At 49.9% G+C, this 21,092-nt stretch overlaps 1 protein-coding gene across 5 annotated transcripts in view; it reads right to left on the bottom strand.

Annotated features, from left to right (window-relative positions):
- LOC8031046 (serine/threonine-protein kinase ICK-like) overlaps positions 1–21,092 on the bottom strand; it is a 55,502-nt gene that overhangs the window by 9,955 nt on the left and 24,455 nt on the right. For 4 of the 5 annotated variants that reach the window (XM_040502145.1, XM_040213717.2, XM_029966374.3 and 1 more), the window contains exons 10-11: positions 13,257–13,363; positions 2,510–2,655 (exon numbers count right to left, since the gene is read on the bottom strand). In XM_040502145.1, coding sequence (XP_040358079.1) covers positions 2,510–2,655; positions 13,257–13,363 — 253 coding nt within the window. The remainder of the gene's footprint in view (positions 1–2,509; positions 2,656–13,256; positions 13,364–21,092) is intronic. The other variant, XM_040213718.2, reaches the window with a different exon arrangement.

The raw sequence follows: 21,092 nt of genomic DNA, 5'->3' as shown, positions 1-21,092 counted from the left end.
TACACAAAACTCGTAAGCGCATGTTTGTTCTGCATCTCTTGCGTCGCCACACTCGATTATTGAAGCACGATAAAGTCCCGGCCAATCTATTAGGTGTGTGGAAAAGACGTCCGAGCTCCACGGTGTTCTGGCTCGAACTGTTCGCTTTTATTCTCGCGCCTCAGGAAGCTCGCGCAGCGAGCTTAGAAAAAGAAGAAAAATTATTTCATATCTCGGAGCTGGCTCCTATAGGGCTCCCCCCTGGCAGCATGGAGCACGGAAATACAAATAAAATTGTAGTTGATCCAATGGTGGCAGCAAGAAGAAGAAGGGTTTTGGGAGTTATGTGGCCCATGAAACAGTTCTTGGTTTCTTGGTTTCCTGGGGTGTTACAAGTTGCTCCGAGTATGAAAGATGAGAATTTGAGTCCTGAAATGCGGGTTTGATTCGGTCCATGGCGACGATTTCTCGATGTCCATGAATGTCAAGAGTCATGGTCTTGTCGGTGCGCTCGAGTATCTTAAAGGGTCCCTCGTAAGGTGGCATGAGACTTTTCTTCTTGACTTCCTTTCGGACGAAGGCGTGGGTGGCAGTTTTCAATTCTTGACTTACGAAGATCTTCTGAGAATGGGGCATCCGAGGTTGTGTGGGCTTAAGTTCTTGCATGAAGTGCCTCAAGTCGTCTAGGTACACTTGGTGTGGAATTGTTGGAGTGCACTTGGTGATATCGAAAAATTCTCCAGGGAGTCGGAGCGGCGATCCATAAACCAATTCAGCCGAGGTGCATTCCAGGTCTTCTTTGAAGGCGGATCGAATGCCGAGAAGGACGTATGGGAGATGGTCAACCCAGTTGAGACGTCCATCTCGTGCTGTGATTGCGGCCTTGAGCTGTCGGTGTAACCTCTCCACCATGCCATTGGCTGACGGGTGGTATGAGGTAGTGTGCACGTGGTGCGTGCCGAGGAGCTGGGCTAAAGCAGCAAACAGCGAGCATTCGAATTGCCGTCCCCGGTCCGTAGTGACGGTGGATGGACATCCGAAGCGGGATATCCAGATGTCGATAAAGTTCTTGGCGACTGTCTCGGCAGTGATGTCGACCAGGGGAGTGGCTTCGGATGTCCATCCACCGTCACTACGGACCGGGGACGGCAATTCGAATGCTCGCGTTCCATGTTGTGGACGGAATAGATGGTGCGACCGACTCCGAGCTTAGGTGAAAACGTTCTGTTTAATCCCCGTGCCGTTGGGCTCGCGCCAAGGAGTTGATTCGTTGTCTTCCTTGGTGGCGACGCTGGACGTATTGACTGCTACAAGGTGTTCAACGTGTTTCTCTGGCAGGTTCAAGCAACGGCCATTTTGAATTCCAGGCGGTCTCCAGCGGGTCGCTCCAAAAATGCGACTCCATCTTCCATTCATCAATTTGGAGCGGGCACCGTGGAGCGGTTTTTCTCGTCCCTCGCAGATTTTGGAAATCGATTTGGATCTATTAGTGGAATTCGCCATAAGCGTTCATCTCGGGGTTAGCCAGCTGTTTACGTTTCTCACCGAGCGCCTTTGCACGGCAGGGAAACATTACCCGCAAAGTTTGCGGCCTCGCGGGTATTGCTTCCCTGCCGCACGCAGGTGGTCTGTGACAAGCACATTTACGGAGATTACTGCGTTCATCATTCATGTTTCTTTTTTTTTTTTTTCTTTTAATTGAAAAATTAATATTTTGTTATAGTAGTAAGCAGATTTATAAGTCCCCTCAATTAGGAAAGCTGCAATAAATTTTTCTTTTAGATGCCACAGTTCATAAATATACTATTGTAATATCCCAAAAGATGCACCACCCCCAAAAGGTAACCCACCCTTATTTCTAAAAAAATACTGAAAGATAGCCCACTTCTAGTAATTGCAGGGCCTTGTCCAATGGTGACCTCGGTAGAAATGGTGTTACTTAGCCACGGCAGCATTTAAGCGAACATTGCTGAGTGGTGAGGACATCCGTCTTTGGTACCTCCCTACAATCGCAAGTCTCGCAGGTAACAAAATGTTAAACTAGCATGTTTTATACTTTGTTTATCGCATACCTCAAGTTAGCACGCTCCTCATTTTCGCCCGATTTGCTTTCGACTTCAGGAGGGCTATCTCTCAAGGTATTACGGTAGTTATAGTAAAATTAATTGAGCTTAGAAGTACACAAGTGCAAGGTTGGGAACAACTTTTAGGAGTTCAGCTCAACTTTCGTTTAGTTAAGCATGGGGCATGGTAGTGAAAGGCTTGGAGACACTATTCAATATTTGATTAAAAAAATATTCGGCCAAAACTACCTACTATTCCCTTTGCATTCCCTTGAAACTCAAAATTCACTATTTGAGCACACATGCCTAAAGTCTTGTATAAGTTAGATACCAAGTTCCATACAGCTCAAGTTAAATCAGGTTACGGTAAGTTAGGGAAGTTTAGTATCGGTTATTTATTTCTTTAGGTTAGGATAGGTCAGACCAGCTTAGGCAAGGTTTGGAGAGTGAATAGAAATGGCACACACCCACGGCCCTGGTGTAGCTGCTCCCGTCTGCACGCAGCAGCAGCTGTGGCTTGTGGCTGGCCAGCATGTAGCGACCCCTGGGCTGGGTGCCGCCCGGCAGCGCGTGGACTCCCTGCGAGGCCTGCAGGCCCCAGCCACGAGCCTTCCTGCACAGCGCAGGCACCTTGCTGTGCACCTCTGCATGGCTGCCACGGTGCCCCAGGGGTCCCATTTCGGGAACCGCGAGAGCAAAGTCTAATCGAGCTCGCATGCAGCAAAACCGTTAGAAGATGGTCTGTCTGCTAATGCGAGCAAAGCAAGCGGAATTGTCTACTACAATGCGTCATTTGCCGACAAAAATAAAATGTGGAAACATTGTATGTCGTTTGCTAACGAAACTGAAAAAAGTTGGATTGTCTGCTACAAAGCAAGTCCCAATGCGAAGTGAGAATGGATGCAGGCTGAAATTGTGATCGTCCACTATTTCGCATTGAAAGTGATTGACAAACCACATTTCCTTGGCAATGTTGAGTTGTTTTGCTGACGTACACAAACTGATATCGACCAGGGGATGAAGGAGCACTCGGGACAAGCTCATCAGAAACCGCGAGACCTCTCTTGCCATTTGTACATTAGTGAGAAGTTCTCAGCAAAATACTCCGCCGATTGTAAACTCATGAACAGGTCGAGCATTTCTCATTGGTCGATTAAGCACGCCCAGCAGAAAGCTGCAATGCCACGTTCAATCGGTGGCCCAGAATGCTCTCATTCTGACCTTAACCAGACCCCAAGGATCCGATGCTCGTCGCCTTGAGAGTCAAATCTAATTTGGCTCTCATGGAGCGAGTTTTATTAGCAGACCCTTCACCTGCTAATCCGAGCAAAGGGTTTGTCTGCTGTCAGGTAAAATATCATTTTTTAACACAACCAAAAATGGGTGGACCGTCTGCTAGGAGCCGAACGATGTGGCAAATTAATATTGTAAAAAGCTGAAATTGGCAGTCTCCTAGTTCTCGCTGCCTCCTTTGCAAATATTAAATCATTTTGCTGCCATATAAACGCTGAAATTCATAGATGAACAAATAAACGCTGGAGACAGACACACCAGAGGCTGTGACACCTCTCTCCCCACCAGGGTGCAGGCGAGAACTTTTCACCAAGGTATTACCCAATCGTGTAGCCTCAAATGGATAAGTTCTCGCTGGTCAGAACGGCGTGAAGTAATGTCCCATTCAATTCGTCAATGGAATGCGCCACGCACGCAGCATTCACTGCCGCGTGCATGGCGGAGTTCGCAATGCACGCGGCTGATATGCGGAGGAGCGGGGTTCGAATTCCGCTTGTCCCGGCGCTTTTATTTCATCGATCAATGGTCTTCCGGAAAGTTCCAGCTCATTCTTGGTTGTCGGCGAGCATTCTGGTTCAGAACATTCCCGAACGTACTGAGTGTACGAGAGCAGCGGTAATGCGCCGCTTTGAGCCAGTCGCCCAGATGCGTGGTACTTTCTTCGCTTGTCATTAAACATTCCTTTTCAGTTTTACATTCGTCATTTTCGCCCCGTGGGGCTGGCTCCTAGAGGATTCCTGTAACGCCAGCTCCAGTGCCAACTCACCTGCTCGCCCGCAGGTGCCTGCACCGTGCCAAAAGCGCACGTATCATTATCTTTCGCGGCCGTCAAGTTGCACTCTGCCGTAGTGACCTCGAAAAAAAAGAGCCACCGCTAAAAGGAGAGGCGTAGAACCTTGTTGATAGATTCTTTGGGGTCCGGGGAAAGCAAACATGCAATCCAGGAAAATCTAAGGAACGAGAACGCCCTTCAGGGGGCGCTAGAGGGGAGACAAAGAGTAACTGTTGCAAAACAATTTACTTTATGCGAACATTCGTAGGTGTAAACTTAAATAAACGTATTGAAAAATTTTGTAAGCCTTCATTGGCATGAACTTGGGTACTTTCAGGAAAAATAAAGATCCATTTCGCCCATGCCATATTGTGTACTCCATAGCCTGCCCGATGGTTGATTGATTACGGGCTTTATGGCGCAAAGCTACTATGGCCATACTGCGCCAAGCTTGTTTAGTTGGGCCATACTCAGGTCTTTTTTATATGAATTATCAAAAAGAGGTTCATATGACAAGGTTAAAATTCATAGAGTTAAAATTACAACTCTAGTAGGAAGCCGGTTTTTCTTAAGTAATTTATGATACGATCAAATGGTACTATAGGAGTCTCGCCAATTAGCAGCGCTGGGTGAAAAGGAATCTGGTGGGAAAAAAACTCGGGGAAATGTGTACGTCGTTCTTGCTCAAGCCCTGGGCACAGCCACAAAATGTGTAAAATTGTCAAACGCTCCCCACATTCATCACACAGGGGTGGGGCTTCCCCCCTGAGCAGATGTTTGTGGGTGAGGAAGGAATGTCCAATTCTAAGACGACACAAAAGAACTTCAAGGCGGCGGGTTTTGTGGGATGCACTCTCCCATATACCAAGAGCTGGTTTAATCCTGTGAAGTTTGTTTTCGCATTCCAGACTCCACTCCGATTGCCATAGCCGGAAAACTGATGATTTCACCAAGGGCTTCATGTCTTGAAATGGAATCTGTGAGGTGGTTGGCAGTAGGTGCTTAGAGCTCGTGGCCAATTCGTCTGCTCTTTCATTACCTAGGATCCCCACATGGCTAGGCACCCAGCAGAATTTTATGTCTCGGCCAAGCCGCAGACCACATTGCACCTTAGATCGGACAAGTTGTGCCAGTCTATTTTTACTTCCCCTTATTGAGCAAAGTGTGGTGAGCACACTTTGAGAGTCCACGAATAAAATAGATTTCATCGTCTTGCTGATGAGGATATATTCCAAGGCCATCAACACTGCATAGAGCTCTGCCGTGTAAATACTTGCACATTCCTTGAGACGCTGAACCTTACTGAATCCTTCAGAGTAAACTGCTGATCCTACAAAATGCAATGATTTAGCACCATCGGTATAAAATTGGGAGTAGTCATCATACTTCTTCTGCACCTCAAGAAATTCTTGTTGAATCACCACAGGGGGGACGTTATGTTTATTAAATCTAGTAAAATACCAATCACAAAAGACGGGCAACGTACTCCACGGAGCTTCATTTTCACCCTTCTGCAAAAGGTCGGTCTCGTCAAGGGTGAGGTCAAGAGATGTACATATGCCCTCAAGGCGAAGACTTAAAGGCGGTACAACCCTGGGCTTATGTTCGAAAAGACGAGCAAACCGAGAATGTTGCAAGGCACCATAAGTTGGGTGATTTGGATAGGACAAAATTCTGGAAGCATAAGTCACAGCAAGATAACGTCGTCTGTGCCTAAGTGACATCTGATTAGATTCAGCGTACAAGCTAGGAATGGGCGATGTGCGGAAGGCACCTGTAGCGAGCCTTAAACCGAGATGATGCACAGGATCCAACATTTTAAGTGCAGAAGGCCTTGCTGAGTCGTAAACTATAGCACCATAGTCCAGACGTGACCGGATAAGGGAGTTGTACAGGCGTAGCAGACATATTCTGTCGGATCCCCATGACTTGTGCGCTAAGACTTTAAGAATATTAGCTGATTTAAGGCACTTCTTCTTCAGGTTCTTCAGGTGGGAAACGAAGTTTAACTTTTTATCAAACGTTATGCCCAAAAATTTATGCTCCGTTTTTACACTAATAGGGACCCTGTTTAGTGTCAGTTCTGGATCTAGAAACAGCCCCCGACGCAGAGAAAATGGCACGCAGATAGTCTTCTCAGCTGAAAACTTAAACCCATTTTGGTCAGCCCACTTACTAATTCTGTTGATGGTAAGCTGCAGTTGCCGCTCACAGCTAGACAAATTACAAGAAGAGGCCGAGATGTGAATATCATCCACATAGAGGGAGTATGAAACGGAAGGTGGAATTACCTTTGACAACGAGTTTATCTTTACGGCAAACAAGGAGACACTCAGTACACCTCCTTGCGGAACACCATTTTCCTGGACATACTGGTCGGATAGTGTGGTGCCGAGTCGAACTTGAAAGGAGCGACCTGTCAGAAAACTGCTTATACACCGCAACATGCGACCACGCACCCCAGAGGCATATAAATCATGAAGGATACCATAGCGCCATGTCGTATCATATGCTTTCTCCAGGTCGAAGAAAACAGAGACACAATGTTGCCTATTTATGAAAGCTTCACGTATTGTTGTTTCCAGGCGGACTATGTGGTCCAAAGTAGAGTGCCCTTCTCGAAAACCACATTGGTTATTAGCAAAGAAGTGGTTATGCTCCAAAATATAAATTAACTGCCTATTAATGAGGCGTTCAAAGGTTTTGCCAAGGCAACTCGTTAACGCGATTGGACGATAACTACGGGGGTCCGAAGGGTCCTTCCCAGCTTTCAGCAAAGGAATTACATGCGCCTGTTTCCACATTTGAGGAAAGTAGCCTGCTTCCCACAGATAGTTAAAAAAATCTAGTAGTGTGTTGAGCGATCCTCGAGACAGTTGACGGAGCATTTCATAGTGGATTCCATCAGGGCCCGGAGCCGACCTCTTCTTGGAGCCCAGAGCCACCTCTAGTTCTTGCATTGTAAAAGGAGTGTTGAATGGCTCAGAGCTACAACCGGACATGGGTATACGGTGACATTCTGCATTTGCTTTAAAACGTTTAAATTCCATCCGATAATTTCGGGAGCTGGAAACATTTTCGAAGTGCTGTCCAAGCACATTAGCAACATCTTTCAGCGAGTTAGCAGGGGAGCTAAATAGAGGAACAACAAAGCAACGGTAATCCCCTTTGATTTTTTTGTACCTATCCCAAACTTCCTTCTCTGAGACAAAACTATTTAGGGAAGAAATATACCTGGTCCAGGACTTCCACTTAGCTTTTCTCATAGTCCATCGGGCCTTTGCTTTTAGTCTTTTAAATTCTATCTTATTTGAAGGAGTAGGGTACCTCCGAAAGGTGTCTCATGCCCTATGCTGCTTTTTCCTTGCGGTGGCACAGTCTTCATTCCACCAAGGCCTACACCTCTTGGGTAAATTTTCGGAGGTGCGAGGAATGGCGTCTTGGGCGGCACTTATGATTTGCTCCGTAACATACACTGTCGCTTCTTCAGGTGACAAATTTGCTAGAACTGACGGGTCAAGCACTGCATCAAGTTTAAAGAGTGCCCAGTCGGCTTTGTCCAGTTTCCACCTAGGGGTTCGTTTTAAAATAGACGGCAGAGGAACGAGGCTTTCAATTACAACCGGGAAATGATCACTCCCAAAAGGGTTCTTTAAAACCTTAAAAGAAAAGCAGGGAAGTAATGAAGGTGATGAAATGGAGAGGTCGATGGATGTGAAGCAATTATGAGTGGAACTATAAAACGTTGGTTCTTTCTTATTTAAAAGACATACGTCTGAGGACAATAAAAATCTTTCTACAACAGTGCCACGAGAGTCAAGGCGCTTACTGCCCCACATGGGACTGTGAGCATTAAAATCACCACAAATTAAAAAAGGCGTTGGGAGTTGCTGAACCAATCCTTGAAGTTCATGAAGATGCAGTTGACGATGAGGTGGCAAATACAAGGACACAACCGTAATGAGACGATCAGCAAGAACACGTACCGCAACAGCTTCTAGTGATGTACGCAAAGGAACTTCCACACATGCTATGCCACTCCGTACAACAATGGCAACACCACCTGAAGAGTGGTCTGAATCCCGATCCTTTCTAAAAACGCGGTGACGATTAAAAACATTTGTATGGGTGTTGTTAAGATATGTCTCCTGCAAGCACACAGCAATGGGCTGTAGCTCATCCAGAAAGAAATGAATGTCATCAATATTTTGCAGAAGACTTCTACAGTTCCACTGTATAAAACTATATGAGTTCATGTTAAAAACGGTTTAAAGTAACAACACAAGAAAAAAGGAAACCTGCCCTAAGTGCCCTGGGGCGGTTTGGGTGGGGTTACTCGCGGATTGAGCTTTTTCTGGGATGACTTTGTAATAAGCCTTGCGTCATCAGGTGGGACCGAACAAGGGGGAGGAGGTTCACCAAGTTCCATCCGCTCCTCCTCAGGCGGAACGGCTGAGGGAGCAGCTGGTACGGGCACCTCCTTACGTGTCGAGGCCTCTCCTAAAGCCTTAAAACGAAAACTACCCTCCTTCTTCTTGGGAGGGGTCCGAGTGACCAAGGCAGGCACATCGTTCGATGGCCCGTCCTTTAGAATGGAAGAGGCACTAGTGCCTTCTCCCTGAGGCTGGTGTTGCCGCCTCTCCTCTTGTCTCCCATCCATTGGCACAGAGGCATCTCTTGCCTCTGCACCATCTGGAGGCCCCTGTGGTTTCTTCGGTTCCAACGACAAACGGAGTCGTGGAGCGAATCTTTGTGAGGCAGGGGGAGGTGGTGGAATCACCAGGTCATTAGGACAGACCTGGATTCCTACCGAAGACTTTGATGGCACACCCCCTGCACGTGCCACCAAAGAGTAAGAACCCTTCTGCAGGAAGGAGAATCGCTTCCTGGCTTCGGGGAATGAGATGTTCTCTTTCACTTTGAGTGTTATAATTTCTTTTTCTTGTTTCCATTTTTTGCACGATCGGGAATAAGCAGGGTGAGGTTCACCACAGTTGATACAGCAAGGTGCATTAGAGTAATTCTCTGCAGGGTGATCATTTTTGCCACACTTGGCACATGTTGTCTTCCCACGGCAGCTCTGGGCGCTATGGCCATATCTCTGGCAATGAAAGCAACGCTGAGGGTTTGGCACATATGGCCGTACTCTACAGTTCAGATATCCGGCTTTCACTGATTCCGGAAGTGCCCTCAGCTCAAAAGTCAGAATGACATGCTTTGTCTTCACCTCTTGGCCGTCCCGTCGAAAAGAAATTCGTTTGGCAGCAATGACTCCTTGGTCACGAAGGCCATCGACAATTTCATCTTTGGGGGATTCTAGCAGGTCATCTTCTGATATTACGCCTTTTATAGTGTTCAAAGTGCGGTGGGGTGATACAGTAACCCTGTAGTCAGACACCACGTTGAGTGCCAGCAGGTCTAAGCTTTGTTGAGCGGTTACAACTTCAACGAGGAGATCTCCAGATGGCATTTTTTTTGCTTTAAAATTTTTTCCGATTACAGATTCAAGAGTCTTAGAGACCAGGAACGGGGATAACTTGGATAAAGGTTTTTCCGTTTCGGAATGCATGACGAGAAATCGGGGAAACTTTTCCACGGGTGCAAATGCTTCTCTGACGTGTACTTCGGTCCGGACCCTTTTCAGGGCCCGATCAGGTTTTTGGTTTAGTTTAGAACCCATAAGAAATGGGAAGGCGTTCGGCATCTGTAGCGCACCACCCACCACGGAGCCCAACATGGGGATAGGTAATGCGCCATAGCAATAAGGGTTTTGCTGACGACATTACGCTATTAGTGCTACCAAGACACTATAACCTAGTGTGGGTCCAGACAAGAGGTCTATTGCCACCCAAGGTTAGCCCTTACCGCCAAAGAGGGAAGAAAAAGGAGCAAGAGAAATGAGAAGGAAAAGAAGGAAACAGGACAGGTAAAAGTGAAAGATCGGAGGGGATAGTAGAAGAAAAGGCGACTAGACTGAATCATCCTGGCCGGGCCTTACCAGGACTCCCGTCTACGAGAAGCAGGGGCCGAAGTGGTGTATTGCCTCACCCGGGGGGCCCCGAAGGGTCCAAACCTACCCCGGGCTCGGCTCAACCACCAGGATGCCCTTTTCCTCGGACACGGGAAAGCCACGCACAGCCAGACATGGGCGGGCGAACCCGCATGGCTCGGGGTCCGTGGAGACGCCACTCTCCAAACACCTGCTTTCACAGGTGCCCCCTGCGGGGAGCCTGCCCGATGGTTCATTTGGTCCTGCGATTCTTGGTCCTGCACACGAGAGAAGCTGCAAGAATTGTTCCCAGCTGAAACGCTGCAGGTTCCTGTCTTCCTCCGGGTCCCTGTCAAGAAGCTTCTGTCAAAGCTCGTCTAGCATGCAGCAATCTTTCCTGCAATTCATCCAGTCTTTCATCAGGCAAGACTAAGGCCCGACAAGGTTTGGCAAGACCTTTTGGTGCCTGTGGTGTACCGAAGTGTTTTGCGCGGGGATGAGGACACCGACAAACACCCCTCCGCAGGCCCAGGACTCCGTTGCTTGTACGCTGAGCCTCCTTGAGCAGGACCATACTTCTGTTAAGCCTCGGGATGGTAAAGCTAGTGGCGCTTCGCACTAAGCCTCTCACAGTGTTCCATCTCGCTCGCTACTTAACATCAGCTCACAACGACTCTTTTTCGTTGTAATGCAGTAGCGCCACGGCCGTAGTGACAAATGCTGCACTCAGTCTCGAACAATAATACCACTAACAACAATACCACTGTATGCTGTTGGCATCTCGCAGAACGATTTGGTCGATCCTAGCTGTCGTCTGCTTGTTTCCTCCTCTGTGTGAATGCGCTTGGCAGGCGAACAATCCGCGAACGTGTCGTCACGTGAACAATCCGTCTGCGGATCGGTCCGCCGTGCTTTCATAAATTGTGAGGCGACGTGACTCTGTCAAAAATCTTGAAAGGTGAAGCGTCCGGCAGTACGATGTCTGTTTGGACACCACCCAACCAACATCACGATTTTCCTCCTTGCTTCCTCCGCTTTTCCGTGACCTCAGTGCTCGTGAGACCTGACGTCACACGCCACTTGCCAACGCTCTCCATTTGTTCTGCCGGGCCCTCGTATCCTTGAACGCGTTCCAAAATTTACTCGATCTTGTACTTTTGCATTCGAAAACCTAACTGCATCCAGCGTTGCTCTATCTGCGTTATCACGTGGCACGACCCGCCGGAGAGTTCGGATCTGGGTAAGATTTTGAACACAGCCCTTCCCTTTCCCGTTTTTAGGACCTGAAGAGGAGTGGAGGACTCGAGCGATTGACCAACAGCCAACAAAGCTTGCGAGTGGCTGGCTGGACCCTCGTGATGAGAGTGCTCAAGGCCCCCGTGGAGGACACCGGCAAAATTTGACAAAAAAAAACTTTCCCCTTGGCAAAAAAAAAAATGGACGGAAGCGGAGTGCCGTATGATTTAAGCCGGAGTCGTATCGCCTCACAATTTTTGCAGTATCCCGTATGGATGGGCCTTGAATAGGCTTGCGCCGTCGACGCTATGTCAGCAACTTTTTGGACGTAAGAAACGGGAGAGAAAATGCACTAAGCAGCAAATTAATAGTTCATTCCTACGTGAGCTAAAATTCCAAAAGTAGCTAAATTCGGAGCTGGATTTAAAAAAAAAGAGACAAATAATTTGGGGGCAGTCACAAATTGGCCACCCCAAACTTCTACTGCCTACTGGGCTTTAAGTCTGCCCCCAAAAATAGTAATTTTTTTTTTTTTTTTTTAAGGGCATCAAGTTTTGTTTTTACGTTAATTCGTGGTTGCGTTACATTCGTGCAAATAAAGTAACATCTCGCATCAACATATAGGTACAGTGCCCCTCAAACTTAACGCCGCCACTCGGTTTCGCAAATATTGATCCATTCAATTTTATTGCATGCTACCCAAACATGAATTGATCGCGGCAGCTGCTGGAATACCTTCTCCTGGTTAAGTTTTCATCGGGGACGCAAATCTTCACCAACCATTTTGACTGCTATGTTCAGGGAAGGGAAGAAAAGGGAAGAAACCGAAGCATCTCGTGGCGGCGTTAAGTTTGAGGCGCACTGTACCTCCTGGCAGGTATTTGGAGCCATAATGGAGCACCAACCTTTTTCATTTTTTTTTCCAAGAGCCATAACAGGCTCGAATTGCTTCGAAAAGGACACTTGACGGCCCAAGACCCAACATGTTGTGTGCAAAGTTCAGATTATTTCCCTTATTTCAATGTGGCGTAGTTTCGCGGGCGTCCGCAAAATTAAATAACTAATGGAATAAGCATTTTCCGACGTGTGGCCAGCTTCGTCTAGCCCTCGTGCCAGATTGCCTCGGTCATCTGTCAAATGCAGCCAAGGTGAGGCGGGACTTGGGGTTTTTAAAGGGATACTGAACTGAAGAATTTAGTATCCATAATAAGTGGCGCACATTCTTTCCACGAGCCAGGAGCTGCCGGTGTGTGCAAGCAACGAAATTGACGTCATAGTCCCCCATTCGCGCTTAAGATGATAGCGAAATGTAAGGGCCTTGGGCCAAAGGAGAATAAAGACAGGCTTTTCATCTCCACAATTGAAAGCTACGTGCTTGCTAGACCAATTGATCGCTTACCTTTCAGAAGAGACTCCACTGTGGAGATGAAAAGCTGGTCTTTATTCTCCTTTACCTCGGAGCCCACACATTTCAGTGTCACCTTAAGTGTGGATGGGGGACTATGACGTCAATTTCGGTGAGTGTGCTCGCTCACATCGGTGGCTGCTAGCTCAAGGAAAGATAGCGCGTCACTTACTATAGACACTGAAATGTTTGGTTCAGGATCCCTTTAATGAACAGCATCCACTTTCTACAGAGAAGATATTTCCCCACTAAATATAGCGAACAACTTGCAACGTGCCGCACATTGGCGTCACGCGACGCCATGACGCGACGTAACAATGTGACGTCACGCGACACGCTGTCGTGCGATATAGTGACAAAATGCGGTTAGGTCAAAGCAAGCAAAAATGGTGCTTGGAAAGTTCCCGTACAAAGCTTCAAAAGTGAACGGAGGTCGCAGGTGGTCTCGTAGGCAGGCATCCCGAAGACGTGTCCCCGGCGCTATAGCGTGCAAAACCAAGAGCGCAGCCAGGGACGCACCTGTCCAGGGAGTCTTCCACCTCGAAGCTGTCGTCCAAGAGTGCGTCACTGTCCTTGTCCCAGAGGGGAGCTCTCGCCCATCGGTGTCCTGCCAGCGCCTTGATGTCCTGTTGGCAGACCCAGAAGTGCCCAATGGTGCCCCTTTAAAACCGGGAGTCTTACGGGTGCTGCAAACGGGGCTCGGGTAACGGCTAAATATCCCGTCAAGAGTCGCTCGAGGATTTGCTAGGCCTTGTCACAGTCCTTAGATGCCTCTCGTCCGGAAGCCTTCCTTCCCACTGCAAGAGAGCTTTCCCTAGGGACGTGCCGAACCGCCGGAGGCACGCTCTCGGCGTTGCGGGCGAACCCGTTGAATAGAACGAGGAGCCTACCGGGGAAGAGCCGTCCGTGCTCCCCTCAAAAACTCGCATTTTAAAGGCCGGCATTCGAAGAGACGGCGTCGAGAGCTTGCACTTAGGCTGGCGCAGTTAGAAATGTGTCTCGGGCTAGCAACGCGCGCGAGATGCCGCCGCTGGGCGAAGCTGTCCAAAGACGGCGAGGCGGGTGTCGGTACTTGCGGCATCGTCCGTCGTCGATCTATAATCATTATTTTGATTTAAATACTTTTTGCCCTAATGCGCGAGTAAAATGCGTTCCAACTGCCACCGACATTGGCATTTAAGGACCGCGATAGTAGTTTACATTCTGCGCATTTTTTATTTATTTTGCGAAGCATGTGTACAGAGCAGAGTTCAGTGCACGAAAGAAGTTGAGTTATTATTTTTCTACGAGAGTAAGATTAAGATTGTTGGAAGATATCAATTTTGTGGGTGTCAAGCTTTATGAAACGCATTTCATGGATTTTTGTGGCAAGGGTTATCTTTCCAATGTTTCAAGCTCCTGGCAGACGCTCACGAAGTGCCAAAAAGACGAGACAGGGACACGGCGCTAACTATCAGCTGGGTGCCTTCAGATAAGATCAAACAACCACATCCAATCAACATTTTGAATTCTTACGAAAAAAATATGTTGTTTGTGTACCCGGAAAAACATATTCAAACTTTTTTTGTGAAAAATAAAATTCATGTTTTGGAACAAAAATTACGAAGTCGCTGTTGGTTAAGTGTGCGTTTTGCAACTTGCGCGAAGTCGGCATTTTGGAAAGTTACAAAACAAAAACTGTTCTTGCTGTAGACTTAATATATTTAGTGCAGAGTGTGGACACACTGTGAAATTAGTAAAAGATTTCTCGTTGTTACGAAGCATTTTAATGTTGTAATAAAAAATTACAAATATGGCACATACGCGAAATTGTCCAAATTCCGAGCTTTGTAGCCCCGCATAAACAAATTCCGGAAACTTTTTTATTACTATTGGGACGCAAGTGTTCGGCATTCGTACAAGTTTTCTTTCAAATTGAAAGCGTGCATTCTTTCCAAAAGATTACTCAAATGTAGGCTGGTTACTCCTTTTGTGAGATTTTGAAAATCACTTAAAAAAAAAGGCCATCTTTTGTTCCACAAATCAGGTCCTTTAAAAACATATGGCAATATTTACGTATTTTTTCAAATTTACGATACCCCCAATACAATTGCATTAGCAGAACTGCCGTTATTGGAGTAGAGAAAGATATTGTATGTGCGTATATATTGTCTTTATTGTAAAAAATAAAATAAATTATACAGAAAGGTGCGGAGCGAGACGCCCATGGTCTTGGAGGAATGGGGAGACAAAGAGGTGTGTGTGTAGGAATTAGGAGGTGGGGATCTAATATTCTACGTACGAGTCAGTGATCTGATGGGGGCACTAGGTCGTATCCCCCGTCGGTCTATATCCCGGCCCGTCATAGAGTGTAGTGTGGGGTTGAGCTATTGACAACTTCAGTTATACAGATGGGCTATGCAAGGTCAGAGCCTGGGTGTGCGATCTGTTGCCTCCAGAAAGTCGATCAGGGCCTTAAGTATGTTAGTCTCTTTCGGCCACTAGCGCGTCGGGAAAAGTGGCGCGTTGGAATCTCCTGGGGATGTGGTAGTTCACGTAGCTCGTCTTATATCTAGCGCGTCGCGGTCCCGGATGATGTGTTGCCTACGTTCGGTCGAGTCGCACGAATTGCATTGTGGTGATTTAAGTTTTCCGATGAGACGGAGTCGCCTGTTTGTAGACAAACAGTTGACTCGTAACCGGTGTAGCGGGGCTCGTTGTTTTCCAGAGAATTTGTTTCATGGAATCGGGAGTGGGACTGGTGCTGCGTTGTATTCAAAATACGGAGGTATGCTTCCTATTGCTGTTGAGATTAGAGATTCTGCTGCATCGTATGGATGAAGTGTGACAAGTATGTAGCGCCCCCCTCCAGTCCGCCCGTCTGCGGCCGCCTGGCTCGGCGGGCAACATTGTTCACCTCGCCCAATAAACGCCGTTGAGCGCACGCGCTCCGGCCAGTCATCGTCCACCTTCACAACCAGGCTGCGTGTCGTCTCTCCTCGGCGGGTGCTTCGGCCCCCTTCGTCCACGTTCGAGAAAGATCGTGACACTGGCGACGAGGATGGGATGGGACTCTGGCGACGAGGAACCGTGGCACTGGAGGCTACCAACGTGCACGGTTCGACCCACGCCGCCGAGAGAGTCGCAACACCGCCGCCCGCTCCTGTCGCCATGCCGCTGTACGGGAGGCTCGAGCCGTTCAAGGGAGATGGGTCCGCCTGGCCGGTCTACGAAGAACAGGTCCACGTGTTCTTCCGGGCGAACGACACGCCCGAGGCGAAACAACGGGACATTTTCCTGGCCAGCTGCGGGACCCGCGTCTTCAGCCTCCTGTTCGACCTCCTCAAGCCGGCCACGCCGCACGTCAAATCGCTGGGTGAGCTGCTCGCCACGCTGCGCTCGCACTTCAGCCCGGCGCCGTCCACGCTTATGGAGCGGTTCCGCTTCAACAACCGGAGCCGCCGGGACGGGGAGACCCTCGGGCAGTTCGTCGCTGCGCTACGAGGGTTAGCGAGCACCTGCGCCTTCGGCGACCAGTTGGACTCATTACTCCGGGACCGGTTCGTCTGCGGCATCAACAACCCCACCATGCAGACGAGACTCCTGGAGCTCCCCGACCCCTCGCTGGACGACGCAGTGAAGGCAGCGCTGGCAATGGAAGCAGCAGCGAAGGACGCCGGCGAGATAGCGCGTACGGCCGGCTCACCGTCGACGGAAGCGGCGGTGAACAAGATGGCGGCAAGGAGCGGTGCCTGCAGCCGCTGCGGTGCTGCCCACTCCCCCTCACAGTGCCAGTTCGTCCAAGCACAATGCTTTACGTGCGGGAGAACTGGGCACCTCGCACGTGTCTGCCGAGGGGGGAGGACGAGTGGCGGCCAGCAGCAGCGGCGGCAGCCTGGTTCAAGCCCGGGTTCCAGCCAAGCCCGCGGCCAGGGTGGTCGTCGCAAGCGAACGCGGCGGGGATGAGCGGCACCAGGTCCGGGTACCTCTTCAGCCAGGGTCCACGTCGTGGCCGAGGACCCGCAGATTTTCGACGTGTGGCACACCAGGAGAATTTCATCGTCTGTGCCACCATACATGGTGTCTGTCGAAATCTGCGGCCACCCCATCACCATGGAGCTGGACACGGGGGCCAGCGTGTCGGTCATGCCCGGGAAGCTGTTCAAGCGGACCTTCCCCGGCGTGTCCATGTCTGACGTCATGCTGCGCAGCTACTCCGGGCAGCTTTCCCAGGTCCAGAATCGGGCCCAAGTCAGCGTTCGCCTTGGCGACAGGGAGGCAATCCTTCCTCTTTACTTAACCAAGGGGTCGTCGCCGACGCTGCTGGGCCGGAACTGGATTCACTCGCTGGGTGTTCGGCTGCCGGAGTACCAAGAAGCTGCGCTGCACGTGGTGAAGGACGTCCCGAGCCTCCTGACCGACTTCCAGTCCCTGTTCCAGCCGGGGGTGGGCACCTTCGCCGGCACGACGGTCGGCATCCACGTTCCCGAGGGAGCCCGGCCTCGGTTCTTCAAGCCGCGTCCGCTGCCATTCGCCCTGAAGGACGGGGTCACCCAGGAGCTGCAACGGCTGCAGCGAGAGGGAATCTTGGTGCCCGTCAAGTCTTCCGAGTGGGCTGCACCGATCGTTCCAGTCCTCAAGCAAGACGGCCGCGTCAGGATCTGCGGGGACTTCAAGGTCACCATCAACCCCGTCGCTACCGTCGAGAAGTACCCGCTGCCTCGGGTAGAAGATCTCTGGTCGGCTCTGTCCGGGGGACAGAAGTTCACCAAGCTCGACCTTCGAGATGCCTACCAGCAGCTGGTGCTCCAGGATGCCGCCCGGAAGTATGTCACCATTTCGACAACCATGGGACTCTTCCAGTACACGCGCCTACCGTTTGGCGTGGCCTCAGCCCCAGCCATCTTTCAGAGAGAGATGGACAACCTCTTCAGGGGCATGAGGCACGTGGCGGTGTACTTGGACGACATCCTGGTTACCGGTACCGACGACGGGGACCACCTGCAGAACCTGCGCAAAGTCCTGACAAGACTACAGGACGCCGGTCTCAAGCTGAGGCTGGACAAGTGCATGTTCCTGAACCCCAGCGTGGAGTACCTGGGACACATCATCTCCCAGGCTGGCCTGGCCCCGGCACCCCGCAAGATTGAGGCCGTGCTCAAGGCGCCGAAGCCCAAGAGCAAGAAGGAGCTTCAGAGCTACCTCGGCCTCATCAACTTCTACAGGAGGTTCCTGCCCAACCTGTCGACGCATCTGGAGCCGCTGCATCGCCTGCTTCGTGACGGGCAGCAGTGGGCCTGGAAGAAGGAGCAGGACTTGGCCTTCCAGCGCAGCAAGGAGCTCGTTGTTAAGGCTCCAGTGCTGGTGCACTTCGATCCGGCCAAGCCTGTAGTCCTCACCATGGATGCGTCGCCGTACGGGGTAGGAGCCGTCCTGTCACACCGGGGTCAGGATGGTCAGGAACGCCCTGTGGCGTTTGCTTCTCGTCGGCTTCATGCGGCGGAGCAACGCTACAGCCAGCTCGACAAGGAAGGCTTGGCCCTCATCTTCGGGGTCCAGCGCTTCCATCAGTACCTGTGGGGCCGGCAGTTCGAGGCAGTCACGGACCACAAGCCGCTGCTGGGGCTGCTGGGACCTGACAAGGCAGTCCCAGTGCAAGCATCGCCTCGTGTGGTACGCTGGGCCTTGACGCTGGCAGCCTACAGGTACAAGCTGGTCTACCGCCCTGGGAAGGACCTGGGACCTGGGACCTGCTGACGCCCTGAGCCGCCTGCGCCTGCCGGAGGTGCCTGCTGCCGTTCCAGAGCCAGCTGACTTGTTCCTGCTGGAGCGGGCCTACCCGGGGGTGCTCACCAGGACTGCGGTGGCGCAGGCGACCAGCCGGGACCCGGTGCTGTCCCAGGTGGTCAAGGCTGACTGGAGGGGGGCGCTACATACTTGTCACATGAAGAAAAATGGTGGGGCAGGGATCCAAGTGGACGAATTCCTTTGCCAGCGAATCTGCGCTCTCGTTTCCAGGTATGCGCATGCGCGATGGAATCCACCGGAATTGTATAGTCGCTCTCTCGGCCGAGGTACGTCTCGTCGGCTGTGCAATAGACTTGGCTAGTGGACAGACTTTCTCGAAATGGATGAGTTGTTGTAAGGCACCACGCGGGTCTGTGAAGATGGCAATTTTCGACGAATGCCGAAAATTGCTGTCTTCACATGGCATATTTAAGTTCAGAGAAGGTGAAATCGTTGTCTATGTTGATTTTGGGGTAGGAAAAAATTGGGGGAATTTTGCTGCACAGCTTTCCTTGAGGAGAGTTTATTGGTCATGAAACTCATCTGAGAAGCAGTCAGCCAGTTCCTGAAGTGATGTCCGATTTTTTAGTGCGATGGTTGCGTAAGGACATTGAGGAGCCACTGGCTCCAGAAAGCATCGTACAGTGGTTCAAGGTCGTCTCAACCCTGTATCTGCGGAGAGACCCTAGCTGTGCTGGTCCCATTGCTGTCTTCCTGGCTTTATGGCGTATCGGCCAAGTGCAGCGTCGACACGTCGGGATTTGATCCCATCTTCGTCTTAATTGTCAGTGCGCCGTGCAATTGAGTGGGCAAGTCTTGCATTGGCACATATTTTTAGGTATGTGAGCTCAGGTACAGGTTTGCTTATTGGAAAGATGATTTGTTTTTTTGCCATATTCGAGGACATGGTTATGGCATTTTCTAGACAGGGAGGCCGTGGGTTATTCATTATTTTGGAGAAGGTGGCTCTGTATAAGTGTCAGTTAGTAATATTGTGAATTCGGGTTCTGGTTCAATGAACCTTTGCCTCGGAAGAATTCATTCTTCCGAGGCAAAGGCGAGGTTAAGAACGCTCGCCTTTTGTAGGTGTGCACGAACGAGTGTCGGAGCTCCGGAATTGAGACAGTGCTGACTGAAGTCTCTGTGACTGCAGTCTCTGGTGGCTTCATGTACTCCAGTTCCTCTTTGAGTTGCGGTATCACTTCCCCATGCGTAGTGATTAGCATTGAAATCTCCGCACCAGATTATAGGGCCTGGGCATCAATCTCGTATCACTCTCATCTGGTCCGGGTCCCAATGTTGAGCTGGTCGAATGTAGATGATAAAATTGTTACAGCTTGTTGAGCGATTCCCAGCTTTATGGCTACATGTTCATTGGCAGTAGTGTTTCGATCCGATAGATCTATTTCTTCCTGCGTAATATGTCTGTTTACTAAAAGGGAAACCCTCGATTTTCTATATGCGTGAGCAGTGATACTACGGTACTCCACGTTTGGGGCAATGCGCTGGGAACCTTTCTGCGAGTACATCTCATGCAAAGCAAGTACGCCTGGTTGGAGTTCAAGGAGTCTGCGACGGAGCTTTGGCAAGCGAGGACGTAACGAGTTTGTGTTTCATTGAATAACAGATGGAAGTTCTTTAAAGGTGTTCTGGTGGTGATTTTTGTTTTCTGGGAGTAGTCTGGACGTTGGACATAGTAGTAGCCGGTATTTAAGTAGCTCAAGTTATCGTAATTGCTTGAGCCTAGCTGACACAAGAGCGGATGAGCGGCTACGTACCCAATGTCAATGATGGTCATGATTGCCCGTGCAATCGGGTGCTTCTGCGTGATAAGGAAGGTACGGAGTAGCGTCGCAAGTGTGCACAGAGCGCTTCCTAATCACTGATATTGGGGATTGTTTGAATCTTGGGCATGAGGTTTCCGGGATTCCTTCCAGTTCAGTCGAGTTTGTCACACTCGAAGAATCGCCCTTTTGTTTATTTGGCGACGCTCCGGATGTGGACGTAGTTGGTGCAGACTCATACCCGAAGGAACTGACTGGAAAGGGGAGGAAAGTTCTCATCATCTAGAAGGGGCACCATAGCCTTCCGTCTTCTTGCTTTGACCTGTCTTGAGAGGTGTATTCTCACTTTCAGCAATTATGGTATGGTTGTCTGCGAGAATAGCGGAGTTCTCTAACAGGTAGCTGACCTTGTGGACTTGTCGGTAGGTTGATATTGGTGTTTCAGTTTTGTAGGAGGGACAGCTTCGTGAAATCGCCCCATGCCTTTTCTTGCAGATGACGCACCAAGGTTGATCGACTTGGCAGTCGGCGCACTTGTGGGAGCCTCCACAAAGGCTGCAGCATTATTTTTTTAACATGCAGTCTCGACATGTCCAAACTGTCGACATTTGGGGCACTGTCGTAACGTCTCGTTGTATGGGAGACAACTCTAAATCGAGTCTGTCCCGCAGAGACGTGTTTGGGCATTGTTTCGGTCGCAGAGACAAGCTTCCCAACCTTGAAGGAGCCGAGCCTCCCAACTTGGACGATTGGCACACTTGTGCCGATAGCTGATCTGAGGTCGGCATCTGTGATCTCCTTATAT

Source organism: Ixodes scapularis, unplaced genomic scaffold (assembly GCF_016920785.2).
Source record: "Ixodes scapularis isolate PalLabHiFi unplaced genomic scaffold, ASM1692078v2 PGA_scaffold8__174_contigs__length_109621045, whole genome shotgun sequence".
Classification (NCBI taxonomy): domain Eukaryota; kingdom Metazoa; phylum Arthropoda; class Arachnida; order Ixodida; family Ixodidae; genus Ixodes; species Ixodes scapularis.
The sequence above is the reverse complement of the archived record's forward strand: the minus strand, read 5'-3'. Positions and strand labels throughout refer to the sequence as shown.